The following is a 25,481-nucleotide window of genomic DNA, read 5'->3' as shown; positions in this document are numbered from 1 at the left end:
AGCTCTTCCGATATGCCTCAGCTATCACGCGAATGCATGCAGAGAAGAGTGTTGCCTACCGTTGGTCGTGGTGGACGCCGTGGCCCTCGTGGGCTCCGGCGTGGGCGGTGGAGGTGGGTAGCGGTCGCGCACCGACACGCTTACGGAGACCGTGGACGGCTCTTTGCGTAGCACGTTCCACGCGCGGCACTCGTACAGGCCCGAGTCCTGCCGCCGGGCGCTCTTGATCTCCAGCCGAGACCGGCGCCTGCAAGAGTGTGTGTACGAAGCAGATTACAAATGCATCGAGGTTTGTCTCCTCAAGTGGTGGCACAATCTCAGAAAGTGGAGCGAGTGTGGACGATTTTACGGGAGGGGGGGGGGGGCAACTTTTAGGAGCTTGCTCCTTTTGCTCGCGGCTTGTCGTACGGCGGCTGCGGGCGTGTACACCAGTGTTGCCAGTGGGTACACTTTTGCGGTCGCGTTCTAGGTCACCCCTCCGGTGATTCTGACAATGTTCACTAGATGGCGCGCCGCCACCCAAGGCGTCGGTTTTCGATGGCCCGCGCGCTCGCCTCCTCGAAGTGGCTTTGAAAGAAAGGAAAGTGAAAAGAAAAATATGTGGCGTTATGACTGTCTCTCTCAGGATCACCTGAACAACGCCACATGGGGGATGGATAGTGGGGGAGAGAAAGTTATGTGAAAGAGAGGAAAAGAGGAAGGTGTCAGTGGTGGTCGGTCTGGCCGTGCGCGAGCGCGCTGCTACAGAGCTGGGAGGAGAGGAAAAAATGGCCCGTATCTGCATGTTTCACTGCGAATGTCATAGAAAGACGATAGTCTTGCGTCCGGAGATAATGAACATGGGTGAAAATGGGTGAATTGTATTCTGGAGGCACTGCATTAGAGAGTCTCGATCCGTGCAGCTAAAACGAACGAGCGCATCGAGGTACGTTAGACACGAGCGCTATCTATAAGTTATCTTGGCAAACGAAGGAAGGCATGCGCGCCTGTCTTCGAGGCGATAAAGCGTAGGACACAAAGCGACAAGCAGGTGCTACCACCGTCTCGTCTTAGCAATGTGCTTTCCAGCACATTGCTAAGACGAGATGGTGGTAGCACTTGCCTTTTTGAACATCGCATTGCATTGTCAGCGCAGCGTGATAAACTCTACGGTCCTTAGAATTACTTATGTATGCCTTCTCTAGGATAGAGACAGACGTACGAAATATTGACTTGTTATGGTGCCTGAGATATGTGCAATAATGGTTTATTCATTGACAATCGCACAAGTCTGAACGCTGAAACTTGAGCAATATTGGTGGGTGCTGTGGATGGGGTTGGCCGTTTGGGGTATCGTTACTGCGGACAAACAGACAAATGTAGAGACAGACAGAAAGGCAGATGGACAGACTAAAATGTTTGCGTCGAAGTACCCCAAGAAAGACTATCGTCTTTTTTAAAAAAAGCCGTCAGACAGGCCGGCAGGGTGAGAAGGATTCTCGCGACTATATCCACTCGCTCTCCTCGCTTCGTAGGCATGGCAGCACGTGACAAGTTTCTACGATGAATGTTACGCTCGGGTACCGATATCCCCCAAAGCCCCCTCATCTGCCTGCTCTCAACCCCGTTGAAAAAAGCCTGATAGCTCCACGTCTGCCATTTATGAGTGTTAGGCATTAGACTCACGGCAGCGGCTGGTACGGAATAAAGGGACGGTATACGTGCCGATCGATGTGGCCAACACTGTGCAGTGCTGGGCTGAGAACGTGCCCAACAATACTGCCTTCGACGTACCCATCAGGCACCGGCTCGTTAACAAGCCGTCCTACAGAAATGGTCTCGCCAAGATACGTCCCATGCACCTACGAGCAAGCTTCTCTAACATCATTCATTCTGCGGATGTGGCAGTGATTTTTTTTTTCATCTTTCTTAGGCATACATCGCGAGATGACCTGATAAGGTCATGAAACGTCGAATGCATCGACTTAACCGCTTTCATGCGGATGCGTCTAGCGTTGCACTGTTCTTTTAGTTGGTATAGATACTGATACAGAATGGCAAGGATAATAGCCCAACATGGCGGCACGAATACCTATTCGTAAAATAGCCCATAAATGGCAACCCGATCTTCTTTTTTTGTTGTTGTTCATTTATCAGGGATATCGAGTACCTCCACGTGGTGTACAGTCAGTTCGTTCTACAACTAAGCGGAGTCAGATCAGGTTATCGCAAGATCGAACCTTCTAGAATGGCACTCGATAAGCAGCTATCTCTTGGACACTATTACTATATACTTACCCAGATGTTTCTTATAGAGCTATGCATAACTATACTGCTTCTTTTTAGCTTTTTTAGGACGTATAGAAGTGGTAGGGTTAGAACTTCTGTGAACCAGACAAGACTATACGTTGCTTCAGTTTTTCATACTTTCTCTTCCAGTTAAGAAAGAAAAGAGTATTTTGTTCTGATAAATAAAGAATATTTAATTGAATGTAGCACTTACAAACGAAGGGCCGATTGCGCAACGCTTTTTCTTTATATAGTAATTGATCTTTGACAATGACCATGCCCCATTCGTTAATAATACATTAGGAGTGACTGGGATTTCTTCTCACGAAGAATTTTAGCGTAAGAATGCTCTTTTGAAGACGAACATAAAAGCTTTTTGAATTCTGCCCAAAATGAGTAGGTGAGGGCTATTTTGACGAAACCACTATTGACTTGCGTGCGCTTTGGAATTAGCAATATGTATTCCAACAGTGACGTTCGTAAGTGACCGCGCCATTCACAGCTAGATCATCTTTGCTTGGCACGTGCGGATTATTTTGAGATTGAAGCGAAATGTCTTCTACTCGCGTTTAGTGGTCCTAACGCTTCCCGAACCTTGTCAATCGGAATAGTCAAGGCAACATTCAGCCACACACAATTTGCGTTGCGGCTTGGACTACTTAACTACTAGAACACCGCCCTTCTTTGCCAGGGGGGGTGGGGTGGAAACTTGAAGCCCTTCATGTAGAACATATCACCACTCTCAAAAGGCCCCTAAACATCCTCCGATAATACAAGGGATGAGTGTGTTATTCTTTCCTGGCGTTTTCCGTCTTTGCCATACCATTCGTGACATCAGAAGTTTATTCGCGTGACGTCATGAGTAAATTTAACTCTCAATTTGTCTGCTTCCCCCTCTTTCCAAGCAGTCATTCAGCGTTGTTGCATGTGCGCGATCAACTGATCTCACTTCTTTGTGTGTGTTTTCGAATGCGCAAGCGAGGACAGCTGCGTGTAGCCGAAGAGCGCGAAATTCTGATAGAATCAACACTTAGCGCTGATGGTGTCTTGGTGTTTTATAAAGGAATAGGTGGCGAGGAGGAGCCTGTAGGAACAATAGTGAAGGCAAGAAGAAAACTAGCCTTTGAATGCAGAGTGGTTTAGGGGTCCTTTGACAATATCACGCGGCACTGCAAGCGTTCCCGAAGCTCAGAACAGCGTCCTCGAAGAAAATCATGCCGAGTCAAAGCGGGGCTGAGACATGCCTCGCATTTCTCACCATTTGGTGACGATGTGCACCCTGGAGTTTGGCGTGACGGGCTTGCCCATGAAGTACCACTGCACCCAGGGGATCGGGTTCCCGTTGAGCTTGCAGCGAAGCTGCAACCGCCGGTACGCGTCCACCCGCGACGTGGACCGCAGCCACTTGGCCTGCGCCGGCTTTAGCACTGCGCCGAGAGTGGGACAAGGCGTGTTGAAAACCATGCGTGCGTGAAGGCTTAGAACGAGCAGGGGTATCATGATCTGTGAAAGGGAGGGGGTAGGGGAGGGACTTCATTAAGTTTTGCCATCGGCAAGTGCTGAAGAAGGGGAAACGCAACACACGGAACGCTTTTTTACACTCCAAGCAAAAGAAAAGAAAATCATTTGACTCTCTCTTCAGAGTCCTGACTAGTAACGTATCTGACCTTTATTTCAAGAGACGCCATTTACCCCGGACCAGGACAAATTTTCTGGTAATTAACAAGCTTCGAGAATTTCGTATGGATTTACTTGTGGTTTCGTGCCACAATTGGGTGGTTGTATTATTTTCCCTTTGTTAGCCTTTACGTCTCTTTGCAGGATTCCACAGAAATCGTTTCTAAACAGACACTCTCCTTGGAGATCACTATACTCTCGTCGGATGGTCGTGGGACACCAAAAAGCGAGTTCACGCGTCCCTTTAAAGAGAGTCATAAACGTCGCAAGCCAGGATTCACTGAAAAGGGTAATGCGTACTCTTTTTTTTTTATTCTTAGCTTGTCGGCTCAAGCATGCAAGCGATCGAGAGCAGCCGACTTTGGTGCCAAGCGAACGCCAAGTATACCATGATGGGAAACAGGTCGGCCTTCGTTAGCACAACTTGTAAACAGCTTTAGACGTATACAGGGCTTGGCCTGTATACTGGCTGGAGGGAAGAAAAAACGAAGCAGAAAGCATCAGGAGACTCCCATAGCGGCATGGTGTACAGCAGTTTGCTTTCTCGTTTTTTTCTGACTTCCACACCAGTGCAACGTGTTTTTTTGTGTCCCTCTTTTTGGCACGCACGAACGAATCATTTAGGTGGCAAATTCACTCGCCATCGGTCTATAACATAATTTTCAGCCGTAGAGGCCTCACGGTTTGTTGCAAAGCTTCTTCGCTATATCATGCATCGTCGCCAGTCATGCTGTGGCAGCACTTGAGTGAATCAAGTACAGTGGTGTCACTTCTGCTACGCTTATTAGCAAACAGAAACGAACAAAGCTCATTGGATGCAAACTTTTTTGGGGGGCGAAGCTCCCTAATGTGTGGGCTTGTCCGCCGTAGTAGCCAGCGCTAGTACTCGGAGCGCCCACTAAATGGCCACTACTAGTACTTGGATTGCTTACTAGATGATGCTGTGGCGCTCGCTCCATTCAGATGCGTGCTCATCGTGTGATAGGAGGCCGCGTTCGCTATTGCGTTAAAATACATTCGCTCTTGGCGCGCTTCTTTTTAGATGCGGAAGCATCTTATACTCGCGCCTTGTAGTGCGCCGTCCGCACCGCTTCTCGAACATTCGACAGCTGACGCGCGCATGCGCCGTCGCGCCGTCGCCCACTCTTCCACCATCTGTGCATCCCTTCCTCCTCTACACACCGCGCGTGCTTCACTCCTCCACCATCTGTGCACCCTTCCTCCTCTACACACCGCGTTCGACATCTACAATTCTCCTGATTCTCCAGTGGACGCGCATGTGGCGTCGCACTTCGAGAACATTCAACAGCTGACAGTGCATGCGCCGTCGAGCTGTATATATGCTCAAGGTCGGCGCTCGCTCGCTCAGTTGCCGCTCGTCGGTTGGTTTGTACGGCGCGTCGACGTCCAAGGTCGCGGTGAAATGAATTCCAACGAATCCACAAACACAATGATCGACGTCCCTTCGACCAGCGCCGCCCTTTCGCATACGTGTGTACGTGTTCACTCATTTAACACCCCCTCCCACAACCACGTTAACCAATTTAGCCATCGACCCAAGTAAGTCGCAATTTAACACCCCATTTCACAACCACGTTAACCAATTTAGCCATCGACCCAAGTAAGTCGCACTTTAACATCCCGTTAACCAATTATATGCTCCGCATCCTCCTCAGTGTTCCTCCGAGGGAAGCTGCGGGCAATTTTTTTTCTCCGGCAGGCTGCGTGCATCGAGCATGAGCGACGAAGACAAGGCGGTGTTGCGGAGGGCCCGGAAAACGGCTGCAGCGCGTGCTCGTCGTCTTTACGTGATGATAGACTAGGCATGATTTACGGAGGATTCACGCTTTGCTCCGGAGCTTCGCCCACTCATCATCATTCACTCCGTGGATATGCTGTGATTTTTATTTTGTCAGTACAAACGAACACACTTAACGCTGTTCTTATCAAACCTTTCCATTACCCTTTCCCACTTACCAACTACAGGTCACCTATGGAAGAGAAAAAAAATTAGCCGATATATTGTTACGTCTACGAGAGGGTTTCATGCAGAGCCGACGTAACGGTCGACTTGACGGTATACAGCAGTGAACGCGCACCAGCGAGCTCTTGCCACCAACCGAGCGTCCTCTTCTTCTGCCACCACCCTGTTCTCCGCTACACAGGTGCACATACCTAAATTACATATGTGGTAACATTATATATATATATATATATATATATATATATATATATATATATATATATATATATATATATATATATATATATATATATATATATATATATATATATATATATATATATATATATATATATATATGCAATCTAGAGAATTCGAGTCAAATTCCCCCTTTCTTTTTTTTGCTTATTGAATTCACGTTCGCTCTTTATTTCCCTTGAAAGTAGCTCAGTGGTATAGCATCGAACGCGTTAGTAGAAGGTCGCAGGTTCGGTTCTTGCTCACGGCAAATTATCTTTTCACCCACTTTTTTTCTTCACATGTAAATTATAGTTCAGTCTAATAACTTCCCCTATACCCGTAAGTATACGCTTCTTTCCATATATATATATATATATATATATATATATATATATATATATATATATATATATATATATATATATATATATATATATATATATATATAACTACCGAGAAATGCTCTTAAAAATGACATCGATGGGGTTTGCGCCGGAGTATACTGCAGGCACCATCAAGGTTCGCGTTAGGTATCAAGCGAGAGCACTCACGGAGCACCTTTTCACTTGTCGTGTTGCGACATAGTGTGTCGCGGTTAGGCGAATATTTTCGCACTTTTACACGAGCCACGCTTTTCGGCAGCGAAGCTTGCATGCGCAGCTTCTTGTCTCAGTAACTCTGTCAACCTTGATACCGGCATGTTCACGTAGCAAAACAGCCTCGAACATCAGACCAGCTCACGATTTGAAAGCTGCTTCCAACACTTCGCGTACAGAGATCGTTCGGTACTCCCATACTTGTTGGGAGTTTCGTCAGGTTGGCATTACTAAGGCGGAAAGCCTACAGACGCATCTTAGCCCCGCCGCGGTGGTCTAGTGGCTAAAGTACTCGGCTGCTGACCGGCATAGGTCGCGAGATGAAATCCCGGCAGTGACGGCTGCATTTTCGATGCAGGCGAAAATGCTGTAGGCCCGTGGGCTCAGCTTTGGGAGCACGTTAAAGATCCGCAGGTGGTCAAAATTTCCGGAGCCTTGCACTACGGCGTCTCCCATAGTCATATTGTGGCTTTTGGGACGTTAAACCCCACATATCAATCAATCATATAGACGCCTCTTCGAAAGTGAACGAAAAGTTACCGCGGGCTCGGGCTCGGCACGAGCGGTGCGCGAAATCACTGTGATGGCGTCGACATACGACGTCATGACGAAGGCACAGTTCGCCAAAATTTGCGATGTAATCGTGACGTCACTATGATATCACCGGATGAAATCGTCGCTCCGTCGAAGGTGCGCCCGATGCCGGCGGTGAACAGGGCTTCCAGGGCACTAGATTCAGGAGCCGGCGCAAAGCCACCGACCAACACAATAGAGTGAGAAGGAAAGAAAAGAAGAAGATCGAGTCGTCATGGACGAACGCATTTTTTTTTTTTTTTTACTCCATAGGACGAGGCGAAATGGTGAAAGCCAGTAGTGCTTTCGCCTTCTAAAGCGCTGCCGGATTGGGAAGAGCGCGAGAGAACGCGGGATTATCGCGTTTTCGGGGAGGCCTCCATATTCAGGAAGCGACGCTCGGGCGCAGCGAACGACCTTTCCTGACTCGGAAGTCGCCGCACGCTTTTGGAACCACGTCTCGGTTCTCTTCGGCGCTCAGTGGTGGAGAGCAGGCAAGAAAAAAGAAGGGCAGCGTCAAAATGTGAGGCAGATGAAAGAGAGGCCTCCTCTGGAGCAAGCCTGCAGGGCACTTCCCGAATTGGTGCTGCTTCTACGCAAACGCTTGTCTTCGAGCTGGGCTCGAACCGATCCGTCAAGCGGCTTATAAGAGGCAACAAAATGGGCGCGCCTCTCTGCTGTGGCGCAGACGGCGAACCAACAAGCAGAGGCGGCAGTCAGCCAGAAACGAATGAAGCGAACATTTAGCTCCAACCGTCGACTCTAGATTTTATTACTTTTGTGTGTGTGTACGTGTGTGTGTTTCAGCTCGCTCTCCTCGCTGAAATTGAACACCGCTTTTGAATATTATAGTCGCAATTATTGATAGATATTGATACTATTATCTCATTGAATAATGCTATTACAAAATATGGCGTTCAGTAACAGAAATAACAAATACCAAAGCGACAAAAAAAAAAGCGGTCCTTAAAACCTTGCAGAAGGGAGAGAGTGTGTAACATGGCCACGTAATTACTAAGAAACGCCGATATCCAATATCCAGGCACTTTGCAACAATGAGTAAAACTAAAACTTAGCAGGCATAAGCGATAATGAATCGTCACGTCGTACAATATGAAAGGCTGTTGCAGACCGAAAGAAATAACGCGTGCCTTAAGCATCAGCAAAGCTATAGCAAGCATTCAGCCACGAGTATACGAGAAAATTGGGCTGCACGTGTGTGTGTTCGTGCGCGTATGTATGTATGTATGTATGTATGTATGTATGTATGTATGTATGTATGTATGTATGTATGTATGTATGTATGTATGTATGTATGTATGTATGTATGTATGTATGTATGTATGTATGTATGTATGTATGTATGTATGTATGTATGTATGTATGTATGTATGTATGTATGTATGTATGTATGTATGTATGTATGTATGTATGTATGTATGTATGTATGTATGTATGTATGTATGTATGTATGTATGTATGTATGTATGTATGTATGTATGTATGTATGTATGTATGTATGTATGTATGTCATTCGATGGCCGCTGGACACTTGCCATGCGATACTATAGAAAATAAGCGGAACTAGAGATAGAGATTTGCTATGTATACCCGCCAGTAAGCTTCCTACCAAATTCGTAAGTGGTGATAGCGTCTGACTCATTCCGTTATGGCTATAACTGTCACATTCGTCTCCTCCCCATCCCACCCCTGCAAGAAAAAAATACAAATTGATTAACTACGCAGAACTTGTAGAGACCGGCTGTTTATCCCGTACATAAAAAAGTTGAAAAAAAAAGAAAGGCTGGTGTTCCATGAAAGGAGTGAGTGAATTTTGGCAGCAGCACAACAGCCGCCTGCCATTTTTTTGCAACGGACGGCGTACATCACACCTGAAAGAAAGCTCGTGAGACGAAGAGATAACTCATAGCTGCAAAAGCAAACAGGCTGCCTCTCTGACAATAAGAAATTGACTCGTTTTGAGAGAGCGAAAGAAATGAAGGAGACAGGCAGGGCGGTTAAGCAAGCTAGGCTTGGTTGCCTACCCGGCACGTGGGGTGGAGGAAAAGTGAAATAACAGGACAAAGAACTAGAGAAAGAAGGAAAAGGAAATGAACAGTCAGTGAGAACATACACAGCACAAACTCGCGCTGGTAGTTCATGGACGCTCGTGAAGTTCGGTCGCCTTCAGGTAGCTCAGTAGGGTCTTCGTGGCCCTTTCCATGCACGAAACCGTGCTTCCACAATGAAACACGGAGGGTTTTTCCAACGCATGCGTGTATTTGTTTGATCCTAACCTGCGACTTCGCTTGCCATCCGGACTCTCCTGTCGAGATGAAACTTTGTTACGTCACGTGTGGTTGGGAGTGGCATTTACGAATGTATACTCTCATCTTATAGGAATGACCAACAGTGCGGCATGCAACTTACAGTGGGGAGGCCATTTAACACATCTTATGTGACTACACATCTTGTTTTGTTAGACTTCAATGTTGGCAAGCATCGGACGAACACCACTCGGTGAAAGCTACATTTTGTCAGCAATGAGTGACCAAACAGTGTCAAAAACTGCTAGAATGGCTGTTTTAGACTTTATCAAAAGCACTGGACTAGGTACTATGTTATAGGATGCTAAGTGGCTACTGTACATAAGCACCACCTCTTCCTGTTCTCATCGTCATTCATCCCTCTTTATTTCCGCCTACCCTTATCACCTGTGTAGATTAGCAGGCTAGAGCGAACTAGCTCAGGCCGACCTCTCTGCCTTATAATAAATTCTCACTCTCTATGTTTATGAGACTCACTGCACGTGTTCTCGAATCCAAACTCGATCGTCTTGACGCAAGACCACTGTCCGGAAAGAAGACTCGTTTTGATAATGATGATGATGATGATGGTGGTGGTTGTGGTGGTGATGATGATTATGAACTATCGCACAACTCAACGGCGAGGAGTATACCTGCCTCGTTTACTGCTTTCTACTCCACCCTCGCAAAAACATGTACACTCGTTTCTATTTGTTTGTGGTGAAAGTAGAAAGTGTGAGACAGAAGAGGGAGAGAGATACGAAGTAAATGTAAATGAGTTGCTCGCATGCTAACAGCGGTCGCTCTTAGCGCGCAAACGTTATATCGAGGAAGAGAGACGGATGGACAGAATGAGCTGCAGTAGATAAACCCACGCAAGTATCTTAGCACAAACCAATCTTTTTCTGATACCACGAGTGTTGCGGTAGCTGTACTACTACTACTACTACTACTAATTACAACTACTGCTACTACTACTACGAATAATAATAATAATAATAATAATAATAATAATAATAATAATAATAATAATAATAATAATAATAATAATAATAATAATAATAATAATAATAATAATAATAATAATAATAATATCAAATAACAGAGAACACCATAAAAATTTAGGCGCCTAAAATTACGCACCCAATAATGATAACGAGCACCTAGGTACCACCTAATAACGTTGGGTTCCACACCATAAAATCACGCTGCTCTGCTCGTTAGGCTATAGCCGCTAGAAACAATGTTTGCCTAGATATTTTGTGACCACGTCAACTGCCACTTAAATCACAGTTGGCACGCGCGTCACGTCATCGGTGTGCGGGAGGCATTCGAACCCCAGTGCCGCCAAGCACCAATCGGTTTCTTTTAAGGGGAAACAGTACCCCGATAGGCGCTCAGTAGTGTCGGTACTCTGGAAAGGTCTTTCCTTTTGGTACACTCAGTCCAACGGCGCCGTGCCATTCTCCCTTTTGTGTTGCAGGAATAGGCACATTTCCTAACCGCGACCAGTTGTCATGCCATCGCTGTCATGCAATACATGTCGTGGCATTGCTGCAATGACATCGCGTAGCACATGCTCGTGTAACGCGCGCAGTTGCTCAGCCTTATAAGAAGACGCTGGTGGATCTGACACACACACACACACACACACACACACACACACACACACACACACACACACACACACACACACACACACACACACACACACACACACACACACACACACACACACACACTTCATTTGACCTTTCATTAGTCTCCTTGCTTTTCAAATAAGCATTGAAAAGAACATGTGCACGGACGCTTTTAGTCTGTAAACGATGAAAACAATAAAACAAAAAAAACATGGTGTACTTACAGGTTTGCGGCCACCAACATAACGTGTGTATGTTGTTATGTACCGTGGGCTGTTTATTTTCATACATTTACTCAAAGCATGTTGCTAAACAACCTGAACAAATATTTTGCAGTACTAGTAGTTCAGAGCCAGTGCAAATAATAATAAAAAAGATAACTTGAAATCAGGTTCAAAAGTAGGATGGAATCTGGGTTAAAATTGCGATAAAAAGAACAGAAACGTGCAAGTTTGTATGTATTTCTGTGTTTCTTTTGCTTTGTCTTGTTCGTGCTGATTTGAGTGGACGTTAAGGAACCACAGGTGGTCGAAATTTCTGGAGCCCTCAACTACGGCGTCTCTTATAATCATATGGTGGTTTTGGGACGTTAAACCCCATATATCAATCAATCAATCAATGGTGCTGACTTTCTACATGTATGTATGTATGTATGTATGTATGTATGTATGTATGTATGTATGTATGTATGTATGTATGTATGTATGTATGTATGTATGTATGTATGTATGTATGTATGTATGTATGTGTTGTCATCATATTTTGAAACACCAAGCGAGGACATGACGAGTTTAAAGAATCCATGCAAATGATCTCGTTTTTTTCCGGAAAGGGTACTTCTCCTTGGGTAGCAATGTACACAGGCGAAGTAGCACTGCCGGCGTAGTTACTTAATTTATGTATTTGCATATCGAATGGCGCTGTTGACTGTGAAATGTCAACACATTTGTTAATCAAAATACTCAAGCATACAAAAGGAGAAAAAAACCCCTTCACGGCCATGTTTAACCGGTTTAACCATAGCAGTTGACGGAGAGAGAGAGGTGACTAAGATACTTGGCTAACTCGTTTAAGTGCGGAGCAAACACCGCGAAAAAGAAAGGAAGAGGAAAAAAAGAAAAAGTTACCGCAAGAGCGAAGAACAACTCACGGTGGTCAAGAATAACGCTGTGTTTGAGACAGGCGAATGCGAAGTAAGCGCTTCGAGAGGCGTATTTAACGCCACTTTCACCACTCAACGGAGGAAGAGCAAGATGGGGGTTGAAAGGCTAGAGGCGTGCGGGGAAACGGAAACGGCAAGAAATGGCACAACGGTTCTCAGATGCCGCGAGTTAGGAGAGAATTGTTTCAAGAAAGAACAGGAGCAAATGAATGACAGGAATGAAGAGAGAGAAAAGGTAGGGAGGTGCGCGAAGAGAGGGACAGAAGATATGAGAGCTAAGGAGACAAAAAATGAATACGCGAAAATTCCGAGCCGCGCCGCCTTGTTTGCCTCGCGCGCACTGGTGTAGTGTGGATGGAAGGGAAAGGGGAGGAGGGGGGTGCTTGGTTCGAAGCCAAGCCTTGGGAATCGAGAATTCCTCGCTGCGACAAGGGGGCCTGTTCTCATCGAGCTCTGCTCTGGCTCAAAAACCCGCCTCTACGGGCGGGTTTTTGCTATGCGGCTAGGGTGGCGAAGGAAAAAAAAAAGATAAGCGAGGGCTGGTGCCGAGGAGGGTAGAAAGGAAAGCTCAGCGGCCGGAGAGGCGTGCGAGACTTTAAAACCGGGGCAAAAGTGTCACGGAAGCGGAACGCCGCGTCGGCAGTCGAGTGAGCGCGGCGCCAGTGGTTTTTCGGGTCACAGTGATTGCCGTGGAAGATGAGTGCAAACTGCTGGAGAGGAATAACGCTGCTGACAGAGTTTCTGTGCGGGACTCGCTTTTTTTTTCTTTCGTGTTAAACGACGGAAGAAACGATAAAAACTCGAAAGAAGAAAACGACAACGGGTGGATGTTGCGCTTTCTACACGCGATACAGCTTCAAGCACTCGGCAGTCGTGTTACACACAACCTGCTTTTTCTTTATGCTGTAGCGCTAGCTTTTTGTTGTTGTTTTTTCGCTTTACGGGGAGGTTCCCCAACGGAGCTCAGACAGAGCTCCAAGAGATGAGATAAAAGTGTTGCAACGACAAAAAGTTGGAGTATGGTCGGGAGGAATTCATCTGAAAATAGGGTGAGGCGTTCGGGCGCAGCAGAAGAGAGCCAGACCACACAAACGCCGACTATAAACCGAAAAGGCGCCCTGTGGGAAGAAAAATAAGTAGGCGCAAAAACTTGTCTGCACATGCTTTGATGTATGGTAGTTCTGCTGCCAATCACGTACATGCGCGCGTCTAACCGAGGGATACTTGTTTACGCATTTCATCGTAAACAGTTATCTTTGACGCGAACCGACACTGGACCCAAGTAAAACGTCGCTTCATTTTAAAGTTATATTTGTTGTAAAATAAGCAAATAAAAAGACAACAGCTAGTGCGGGACCAATAAATGTAAGAAATCCCTTTTGAACAGGTTGAACAGCCTCTTTTTTTTAGCGGTAAAGAAAAAGCAGATGTTAGGGGAAGATGGAAGCTTGCGGTGAAGAGTTCGTGAATGAGGTTGTGCCATGAAGCTAAGGTTTTGAGGTTTCGACCAGCGGACTTGTCTTATTCAGTTGCAGCCTCGAAGAAAAGTCGGCTGGTCGAAACGTCGGTTACAGAAATCTCCTACTTACGATTTTTCAGCAAGTCACTTACCGCATAAAATTTTCATGTACGGTTTTCTATGCCAGATTTTGAGACATTTGTTAAGTGAACGGGTTAATATATGACGATAACAATTGTCGGAATTGTAGAAGGCAATGTTGTAAAATACGCAGTTGTTCTTGACCATTTACAAAGTGCACCTCTTTTGAAATGACTCTATTGAACTCGACTTTATATGCGGAACAGCTTGGGACGGCATAGAGCTGTCGTTTTCAGAAAACGTTAAATTCGGACAAAAACGGGTTATGCGAAATACACAAGCCGCATAAAGATTATTGATTTCCATAAAAAGAGCTTATACATAGCTTGTAACGATATCGCAATAAAAGCTAGCATAAACACTGAAATTTCGCAATGAATACAATGCATGTCCACTACGCCTATGCGTGCGGGCTATATAATATCCGGAATGACTGACGAGATGCTACTAACGTTATTGGAAGTTATAGACTACACTTTTTTTCTGGTACAAGTACACGTCTGTGTACACAGCTGTATATTAAAAGTTTTCCACGACTGTGCGCAAGCTTTATAACGGCATTTGTCTGAGCCATTGAACCATGTGCACGAACGACGAGTCACTCAGCGCCAAAGCTTTGGCAAGAGTTGGGACGCATCAGCACAAATTGCATTCGCTAGAATGTGACCCTTTGAAAAAGCGCATATTTTTTCCCGTTAGGCAATAAAGCGAGCGTAGTTTGGTGTTCGTGTTCGTTAAATCAGTGTCGTATAGGCGCAAAAGTCAGTGGTTCTGGCAGGGGCTGCGAGACGGTATATAAGCTGTAACAGCGCCTCGAATGCGTTTGATCACCTCGGATGCGAATAGCCGTCCGTTGCGGCTATTGTCCAATCACCGCATATCCTCGTTCAAGATATGGTTATTGAAAGAGGGTTGCTAAGAGGGCGCGCTATGTCGAAACGCTTCCCCACGTGGCCCGTAAAGAACTTAGGAAAAAAAAAGAATGAATGGAAGAGGTTGCACTTGTGGCGCTGCAATGTCCAACTTTTCAATTTCGGCGGAGCACGCCAACACTCTGCAACCCTCGGTAATCCAGCGCTGCGAAATGGGGTTATACGACGTAAGTGCAGAGACACTCGAAAAAAAAAAGAGATAAAAAAAGAAGAAGAAATGGTTGACCGTTCTTTCTTCGCAGACGAAGCGGTTTGCACGCGACGACTGAGGAAGCATTAGTATAGCGAGGTCGTTTCAGTGGCCAGACTTCGTTTGCGGCCGGCGAGAAACAAAAAAAAAAAATGAAGGGGCATAAAGAAAGAGCGAAAGGCCGAGGACCCAAGGCCGGACACCGGGAGCAACAACCGCGCGAGCCCCGCCGCCAGCTTCGCCGGACTCGCCGTCTCGATGGGACGCCGAGAAAGGGCGGCGTCTTCCCGACGAACTCTCTTTCGCAACCACCCCAACAGAGCTCGCCGCAGCGCGCCGAGGCGACATTCGCGAGATGCGCAGTTATGTAAAAAGGGACCCGCACGACAACCGGCCGCCAATGCAAAGCAGCAGAAAAGATATTGCGAAGCGGCGTTTCGGTCTGAGTGACGAGACCGTCTGTATGTGTTGCTATCCCTTAATGAAATCCAGCTAAGTCCCTTGTCTCCTCCTATCCGAAGTCGCAGACTGATACGGACGAAATGCTATGGGCCCGTAAACGGGACCGGCGTTTCCGATCCACATTTTGCGACGCTTCAAACTGCCGGCAGTGTCGCAATGGTTGCGCGATCTCTCGTACAAGGGAATGCGGGGCACCGTTGGGATCATCATGGGAAGCCACGGTTCGACTAAGGAGCGACACTTGTTGCGCAAGCGGAGGCCGCTCGCGTATACTCAATGTCACGGCCGTTTGCGAAACGGCCATCACGAGTGTCTCGACTCAGTTAGCACGCAAGGAAAAACCTAATCAGACAAGTACGAATGGGTGGCGGCAAAGATATGCTTTACAACCGTGGTTGCGTAAGCAGGTTGAGCAACACGTTGTTCGAAAAGACGGGTGAATGCGTTTGCGAAGCAGACTTTGCTCGTTGCCGTGTCATTCTGAGACGGTGGTAAATCTACAATACTTGGATGCTTTTGCCCATTTTATCAAAAGATATACTGCGTGTCTTTTTCTTCTTTTTTAAAAAATTTAAGTGTTTATTGCTTTCACAAAGATGACACGCCAGACACTCAGTGCGAACTGCCCCGAACAGAGGACCGCATGTTAAACTAAGCACAGCAGATCAAAACAGTCAAACGGCAAAGGTAAGTCAGAAGAGACGTCTCCAGCTGCAATTGGATTAAAAAAAAAACTATTACGTAATGAATACAGCATTTCTTCTCCTGGACTTGTGTTCTGCATTCGCGCCGTCAGCACTTGCTTGATGCACGGATACTTTGCGGCACTTCTTCCTTCTAGTAACCATCAAAGCGTCGTGTGCCTCGGTGAGCGAGCAAAACAATTTTAACTTTTGTTTGCGTATTCACTGTGTCGCTCAGCTCAAAGAGAGATACTGCAACTGGCGGATCCCTCTACTACGGCGTCTGTCATATCGGTGTTTCAGGATGGAAAAGCCGAGCAATTATTATTGTTTAACTGATAAATTAAAAATACTTGCACGGTACGCATTTACAGTACAGTGTAACGTGTAATAGCGTAACCGCAGAGCGCTTAGACGCCAAGCGGCGTCCGAAATACGTTCCGTGTGGCTACGGCGTCAGATGACGGCAGCCGAATACTCGGGCCCAATCAGCCACTGCAAGGGCGCCGAAACGAGCATAAAAGGCGATGCCCAGTACCGCGCGCCCAGCCCAGACAGCTTCTTTTTTTGCTTTCTTCCCCTCCTGTATCTCTTCTTTTTTTATCTTTCTCGATTCACAGTGTCCTCCCCCGAAGCCGTCGCGCTGGCCCCGTGACCTTGGCCGCATCGCGCGAACAAGGCCAATGCGCCCTGGCAGCCATAAAACGCCCTCGCACGGATCGCTCATCGCTGTGCACAGGCAGCGATCGTGCCCCGTGCATGTCGTCACCCTCGGCGGTCGGTCCTCTTTGTTCGTGTCATCTCTTTCTCGGCAATTTTCCTCTGCGCCCCTCTTCGTTTTCGGCGTATAGCGAAAACAGGATGAACTCAGCGCGGCCGCACTTCGATACAACTGCAAGCCGCCCCACCGCGCGCGCCTGAAGCATGTTGTGGCTTCCGTTAAACGAAATGCTGATATACGCGCGCAAAACGCGACAAAAACCCGGACTACGATGCTAGACATGGAATAATACTGGGTGGTTCTGGATTCTGTCATACGTGCACAAAATAAGCGTTGAGATTCTATAACCTTCCTGCGTTTGTATTAGCGTCGCCCCGCCGTGGCGGCCTAGTGGCTAAGGTAATCGGCTGCTGACCCGCAGGTCGCGGGATCGAATTCCGGCTGCAGCGGCTGCGTTTCCCATGGAGGCGGAAATGCTGTAGACTTGTGTGCTCAGTTTTTGGGTGCACGTTACGGAGCCCCAGGTAGTTGAAATTTCCGGAGCCCTCCACTACGGCGTCTCTCATAATCATATGGTGGTTTTGGGACGCTAAGTCCCACAAATCAATCAATCAATCAATCAATCAATGAATTATATTAGCGTCTTTTGCTTTATCATCGTGTTTCAGACTCTAATTTCATCAGGTATAGCACAATCTTGTTTTCGCGCACCTATCGAATTCGCAGTACGCTAATCTGCTTATCTAATCAGTAAATCTTTTCCATGCACCTAAGTATGGTAAGAGACAAGTGCGGCAAGTTGATAAAGATGCATTACTCTGAATGAATGGCGATTAAAAAATAAAAGAGAAAGACGTACACAGGAGAAGTGAGCTTGTCCTTTCTACGCCAGCTTTTTTTTTCACCTTTGCTTTTCAAGTCATAGTAGGAAACACGGCTCGTGAAATGAGTTCAAAAAGCGTCCATTACGTTGTTGTTCAAACTTTCGCAAATGCAAATCGAGTTCTGAGGGGAGGCTCGAGAGGTTGGTATCTGCTATAGGTGTGGTGGTGGTTGCAAGGAACTAAGGAAGTAGTTTTAAAAAATGTCAATACTTTAGAAGCCTGCAAACGGGAATTAACAAGTTTTAGAAGTGACACCCAGTGGTCTTCAAGGTGCACCAACGTCGAACAGTACGCGAGCCTCCAACGTCCAGCATCCATCGAAATGCGACCGCCACGGTCGGCATCGAACACGTGACTTTGGGGCAACAGCTGAGCACCGTGACCACCATAGCGCCGCCGCGGACAACTCAACCGGGCAGAACAGCACATTATCGAAACACGGTCGGCAAACTATGACATTAAGCAACTCTAGCGTTCTGGACACCGAAAAAATTCCGCCATGTTGTCGAATTTCGTAACGGTGGTTTTTTAAATGCGCAGCGTTTCTTAGTCGCACGATGTCGCGCTTCGGCGTCGGCGGTGGCACCGTCCACACTCCCAGTGCGCATGGTCACGTGTCGTGCCAAGACGCTGCCTGCGTCGGCCTCGCAAGACCGACGCCGGCAGCGTCTGCTAGTTAAAAAAAAAAAAAACGACTGCTCGTGCTGCACAATCGTTCCCTGGCCACCCCGTATATGTAGGCACTGGATCGCGCGTTTGGAATTCAGTCAAGGGCGTGTCTACTCGGCTTTCGCTTGGCGTTGAAGGCAACGCTTTTCCTTCATTCAATAAGTAAGAATAACAAAGATGAAATAATAATTGAACATTCCCCAACTATACCCAATCAAGCATCCCTACCCCGGCGTGCCTCACAATCTTATCTTGGTCTTTGCATGTAAAGCGTCGGAAATTATTCATATTGATTCTACATAATACACAAAAGTTATTTATTTATTTATTTATTTTTGTTCACTGCTCGCAGTGTGCCGATACGTCACGAGCAATAACATACAGGCGCTGATGCTCTCGGTCTACTTACAAAGACCTAAAAGGAAAGAAGAAAATGAAAGAATCGCTGTATTATCCTGGCCTGTTACAGGTCGATCAGGGAACATATGCACAGTACCGTATAAATAGAAAAAACTGCTGCGCCACGTAAGCCGACCTCGCCGCCGTTTCCACAGCAGCCGAGTGGCGGCGGGGTCCCGTCGGTGACGTCTTTCTAGGCGGGCGAGAAGACGCTACTCAAGGCGTAAACAAGCGGCCTGCGAGTGTGGGCGCGCACGGCAAGTTGCACGACGCGCAGCCGATGGACGAGAGACACACGCGCGCCACCGTAGAGAAGGCTGGAAAGAGGCCGTAAAAACTCGACGACGGCCTTTGTAAAAGGAGCGACGGGGCCGTGCGTCGCTTCCGCAGCAGCCAGGGCCCCCGCGGACGACGAACGCAGGGCTCGCGCCAGGGTCGACGACCCCGGCGTCCAGACCGAAGGGGGGAGGAGTGTATGGAGCAAAAAAGATGGAATATGCAGAGAAGCTTCGGCCAGCGAGCCTCCATCGATCGGCCAACACAGCAGCGTGCGACGCCTATGTGGAGCAGGCGGCGAGCAACACCATAAAACTTGATGACACTGTGCTCATTCAGTGGGTTCCCAAGGAGGGCCGCCAAGGAAAGTGAAGGGGGGGAGAAAAACAAACCCGGCTCACCGAGACGAGAGGACCGCGCTCCTCTCAAAGGAGCCTTCACGATGTCTGAAACCATGTTTATCCCCACTCTTTTACTCCTCTGACACGCCGCACTCGAGAATGTTTGCGCGGCGGCGGGACCCGACTGACGCCGCCTGGACAGTGCGCGCGGAAGCCGCCGGCCTTTTCGGACCCCGGCGAGTGCAACTTGTCTCTCTTTTGCGACGACTTGTCGCTTTATCTGCTCCCCGCTTTCGAATGCGGAGCATGACACACTTTTATTTTTTGACAGTGCGCTGGCTCGCACAATGACGTCTCGCTCGGTGCAATTGGGGTGCTCCCAGTACCTATGCATTGCGTGGGCGCTGTGGCTGAATTTACGAGCTAGAAGTTGTACGGACTTGAGTCGTCGGCCAGAGGTATCGCTTATTAGTCGCGAACCCGACTGACACGCACACAAACCATGCGTGCGCGCACAAGTTTCAATCACCGCTTTGGCGACGGGAAACTTCGCCCCTCATCTGAGTGACTGGCGCGTTCACACTTCCCCGAAGAGAGCGAAAGCGGCGAAACTCTCCAGAAACTGACTCGTTCCGCCGCCCAAACGGCCGGAAAACCACGCCGCGCTGCCGGTGCGCAAGAATCGGTCCGAAACTGATTTTCCCGCCACGCGAAATCGGATCCGGTTTTCGCTTCACAGCCTTGGCTTCGCTAGATCAAACATGACCTAACCAGCCGGCCGCATATTCAACATGGCGGCACAGGCATCGGCGGTGGCTCGCATCGGCTCAAATCGCTAACTACCAGTGCAGCACGACGAAGCTTGATGGCCTCAACGAGGACACCTTCATCGAGAGCCTGACTTAGATTACGATCGCCGAGAACTCTCGAAGTAGACGGCGCAGAGGCTGCGAGTCGGCATGCCCCAAAACGTCTTGCTTTTGTGTACAGCCGGTTGAAACCGCGCCGCCGCTGCTGGTGCGTTCGCTCATGTCGTTTCTGCTGGCGTATCTCCCGTTCAAAAAGGTGCGAGGTGTTTCTTTTCACTACTTTGTGTCAATAACTAGAACACGAACTTTAGTTCTCAGAAAACAGGCAAAATCGAAATAGTTGTCAAGGTAGCCACGGCAGCGGCGGTAGGATGGGCAGAACGAATGTGAACAGTATCGACGCACACGGTCGTGGTTTCCTGGCCGCTCTGGCGTTTTCGTTTTCTCTTCACTTCCCAAGTGTGAACGCGGCCTCAACGCGTATTCCGAGTCGGCTAGCCCGCCGCTCGAGCGAAGGGAATCGCGTGCGCGGCAGGCGTAATGCTGGCAGCGCGCGAGGCCGCAAGGACAGGCTTTCTTCCTATAATGAGCGAGAAGTGGGGGAAGAAGATCAGTTGCGCGCAGCAAAGACAGATGGCGCGCGTGACAGGAGCTGGGCCTCCCCCGACGTGACGCATTCTTCGCAGTCGCAGACGGCGCTGGGCGCTCGCCTTTTGGAAGGTCGTCAACAATTTGTCAAAGCCGGCAAAAGAAAGCAGGCAACATCCCAAGGGCGTGTTAAAGCCTTTCCGCGCGGCCTCCTCTTTCTCCAGGTGCAATGACCTTAGCAGTTTTAGGGCTTCCCCTCCCTCGCTGCCTTCGCGCTCACTTCTCACGCCAGACGACCAAAAAACTCGCCAGCGCTAGAGAAGAAAGAAAAGAAAGCCGAATGCTTCGTCAAATTTAGCATAAGCTTTCGCACGCACCTCAGCCGCCGCGTCGTCTGAGCGAGAACCACCGCCACAGGCCCCTACGACGGGGAGACAAAAACATCCCCCCCCCCCCTTGCCGGTCTGAGCGTTGCGCACGAGCTCTACACCCAGACCCCCCTTCCTCGCGGCTCGCAGCGGCGACTAGCCAGTAACAAGAAAGAACAACAAGAGCAGGAGAGGAGCAGCTGAGTCAGGCTTTATTCCTAGGAGAAACCTATAAAGCGGGTACACCGAAACTGCTCCACTTTCATAACGGACAGGCTAGACGACACGCACGCAAGTTTTGCGCCTTCGCGAGTGCACCCTCTCGCCACGTCCGGCCCGCGCAGGTGTCCGACGGAACGAAAATAGTGTATAACCCCACTATGCTCTGGTCACTCCCTGGTAGTGGATTAAATAGGGCACGTTGTGGCTGGGTAGATGTAAGCGCCACGTTGACGACGCTTTGTGACGCATCGAACTCAAGCTTCTGAGCCTTCTCACATTGCGTTTTCTTTGTACTTTCCAGCTCCCAATTCCTTCATATTTTTTTTCTTTCGTGCAGAAATCACGTGGCTCGAGGGCGACTGTGCTCAGCTGCTTTTATTATCGTGATTCCAGAGGCTGAATGTCACACGTCAGGCAGCACCTTATGCTGCGCACGTCTGATTTCCGTCGCAAGTGAAGAACACAATGTGTCGTCTCATGATTTGTCTGCGAAATGATTGCATCTCACCTACCACACGTGTTTGTTCATATGCATCCGCATACCATTAACGTTAATGTTAAGTCATGCACAAGATCTTGTGTACCTTCACCTAACAATATCGACGACAACTGCACTTAAAAAAACAAAACAAAATAAACACATCAATCGCACACGCAAGCATTGAAGTTCTCGCTGAACAAGGTCGCGCTACATACCACTTTGTTTTTAGAGTAACCTTGCTGCTCGCTTCGTCACTTACGCGTTACGTAACAGTTAATTCAAAGAAAAAAAAAGAAAGGCGTTCGTATGCATAAGCAACTTAACAGTACTTTCGTTCTTCTAGGAGGCTGAGCTACGAGTCAAATTAGGTTATAATAGGGTATCACTATGACACCATAGTTGATATATTAGCGTTTGACTAGCTACAAGACTTTTATGCTAGCGTTCTGTTTTCTTTCTTTTCTTTTTGCCTCTCCCCTCCCCCCTTTTTTTTTCATTGTAGCACAGGCGCCGTGGCCAGAGTTAGAACCTGGAGATAATCACCCCTTAGCTGACCACAGTCGATGCGCTCATTTTTTTTCAAATGTTTTTTTTTCTTTCTCGCCAGCGTAGGGTCAGAAGAGTAGACTATTTTTACAAGTTAACATCCTTCCTAACCACACCATCTCTCTCACCCTCTCTCGCTTAATACAGTGAACTACGCTGCTACGCACCAAGAGAAAAAAAAATGTTTTGCGTAAATAACCCAGAACGTCGTTTCATGAGCACCGGCGCACGCTTGACCCGGACTATGCGTTCAGCTCGAGTACGAGAAGCGTGCTTCACTGTTGGTTTGCAGTGTCCTGCGGGTCATGCACCTGAACTCAGTGAGAGGGCAAGTGAAATGTGCACTGCCGAGATGCCCGCTTTAGGTGAAAGGAGCCCCAAGAAACAAGTGCCTTCGCAGACGCAGCTTCGTCGAAGCTTACTTATTTCCTCTGAATTCCTGAACTCTATCTCATTCTAGTTACTGCCACGGGCGGCAGTCAGTGCAAGAGACTCACGGGGATCTCATGCGTTCGCCCAGGCCGACTGAAAGTCGAAAGTCACCTCTTCCTTCTCGGTCGATGCAATGATGCTCGAGGTTGTAAACGTTTGTGATGTCACGATGAAATCGCATGCTGGAGTCCCAAAGGTGTATTTGTTTGGCATTCGTTCGTGTGCATGACGCCACCGATGGTCGCATTTCGTGTTTGTTGATGCATATAAGGCTTTTACCAATAGAAATGTAATAAACGCTAAGGCTTTCATCATAAATGTAAAGAACGCTAATGTCTTCGCCTTAAAAATTTAACGAACATCAAGGTGAAAATGCAATGAACTCAAAGTCTGAGTCCAAGGCCTTAACTGTAATGCCTTAACTGACACCAAGGCCTAAACTGCCTTAAGAAATGTAATGAACGCAGCAGCAAACCGACATCTATGCAAGTGTGAACGGTCAGTCGTAAGGTTCAGCTTTTGCACACAAAGCGAAAGGCAACGTTGAGTAAGAGGGATCATGTGACTAACATTCGATAAAAGCGGATTTCATAAGACTACATTTGGTAATAGTGCGGCAACGAACCTTGCAATTGAAAATAAAGAGAGAGAGGGAGAAGAAAATTAGGAATGAAAAATCTGTACATTCAATATTGCGATGAGAGAGATGCGAGGGGACAGGAGCGACACACAGCTCTAAGTGTGGAGTAGTCCGTATTAACTTGGCAGCTTCAGCGCTCTAGGGACGATGTTAGTGAAGAAAACAACGACTGCGGATTACGGTACCATTGTACACGAAACATTATTACCGTACGTAACGCTTTTAAGAGAATTATGAAGAAAGGGAGATATGTGCACGTTTATCTTTGTGGAGGTGAACGAATGACGAGGGCTTGTTAAGACATGCGCTTCGCGTAATTATATGCGAAGCGCATGCTTGGACTATCATAACGGGTGACTTGTGTCCGTTGTACAGGTTTGAGACATGGAACGTGACAAAAATGTTGCAGGTAATACAAAAAAGTCATCTCAAAAGTACATAAAGTCAACATCTTTTCCCTTCTTGAAGTACTGTAACAGAATGCACAATGAAGGAGTAGATATACGTGCTGCGGTGGCTAAGTGTGAAGCCTACAGGGACACCTACCGGCTTTGTTCTTATATTTTTGTTGGTGCCCCAAGAGTTCTCCCACACTAAATCAGAAAGGTGCATCAGATTCGTCAGCACGTATTTTGAAGATTGCGCGTTAAGAGTCTACCCTGTGAGCAAATGTCGGACGATGCATCACGCCATGCGTCGTGAACGTCCATCCGACAACGTGGAACTTCATGTTCGTGACAGCACGGGCTTTCATCGCAAGTTGCGCTGGCAACTTTGTGTGTATATGGGCCCAACAATGAGCCACCCAGAGCTCTTGCTCTACTCGCTGAAGTGCACAGGGCAACTGTACATGTATAAGTGAAGACACTAACGTGAATCAACGCGGTTCTCGCGCATAAAAGTTTAGCTTTACGTGAATCAACACGGTTCTCGCGCATAGCTTTAAAATTGCGTTTTTAAACAGTAGACAACATATCACAATTCGTGCGCTACGGAACTGAGGGCTCATGTTTGCACGTGCTGCCAGGTATAATGACCACATGAACAAGAGGCTTTCTTTCTCATTGTCGACATTGTCACTTCAGCGGTGTACCGTGCCACTCTTCTATGTCTGAAACGAGGTCGCGGCTCCGCAACACAAGTGCCCACCGTTCGAACAAGGCGCTGTGATGCCGCGGGGTGTATGCCGAGCAAACGTGACGGAACAAGCAATTACGTCATCTTAGAACTTATCGCGCGACCGTATCCGAGCGCGTGGCGTTGTATATATAAACCGCGTGTCGGCGACAAGTCCTCCGTCACCGGCGGCAACAACGCATGCGGGTCGCACGTCACTCGTTGGGCGCCGCCGCTGCTTTATAGCCGGGAAAGATAAAAGGCGCGAGTACCCAGGTGGTGCCCCTTGCGCCTGGCTGTCGTCTGTCGGTGCCCCGTCTCGCCGGCCGGCCACGGCCACCGGGGGAATAAAAGGCGCGCGCACCACCGTGCTCTCCCAAGGACCGCGGTGCGAGTCTCTCGCTGCGCGGGAACAAAGATAAAATTCAACGTCACCCAAGCAAGCAAAAGGGAGCAGTCGAAGAAGAACCTTGTTTAGTCTTGGCCGTGCCGGGGTTTTAAATATAGCCCCAGTGCCCCTGGAGGGCTGGCTCGGTCGCAGCCGCCGCCGCCGCTACCACCGCCGCTCTCTGCGTGCGCGGAGGTCTCCCCGGCGCCGGCGGCAAGCCCGGGCCCCAGCACGTGGCGCGGAAGCCGTGGGGCCGATAGGTGCAACGCGCCACCACCCGGGAACCACCAGGGCAAGCCCCCTCCTCAC

At 48.1% G+C, this 25,481-nt stretch overlaps 1 protein-coding gene across 3 annotated transcripts in view; it reads right to left on the bottom strand.

Moving 5' to 3' along the window:
• LOC119161006 (uncharacterized) overlaps nt 1-25,481 on the bottom strand; it is a 131,457-nt gene that overhangs the window by 16,076 nt on the left and 89,900 nt on the right. For all 3 annotated transcript variants that reach the window (XM_037413309.2, XM_037413308.2, XM_037413310.2), the window contains exons 2-3: nt 3,527-3,695; nt 60-247 (exon numbers count right to left, since the gene is read on the bottom strand). In XM_037413309.2, the coding sequence (XP_037269206.2) occupies nt 60-247; nt 3,527-3,695 (357 nt within the window). The remainder of the gene's footprint in view (nt 1-59; nt 248-3,526; nt 3,696-25,481) is intronic.

Source organism: Rhipicephalus microplus, chromosome X, assembly GCF_043290135.1.
Source record: "Rhipicephalus microplus isolate Deutch F79 chromosome X, USDA_Rmic, whole genome shotgun sequence".
Taxonomy (NCBI): Eukaryota; Metazoa; Arthropoda; class Arachnida; order Ixodida; family Ixodidae; genus Rhipicephalus; species Rhipicephalus microplus.
This window is presented reverse-complemented; position numbering and strand designations above follow the sequence as displayed.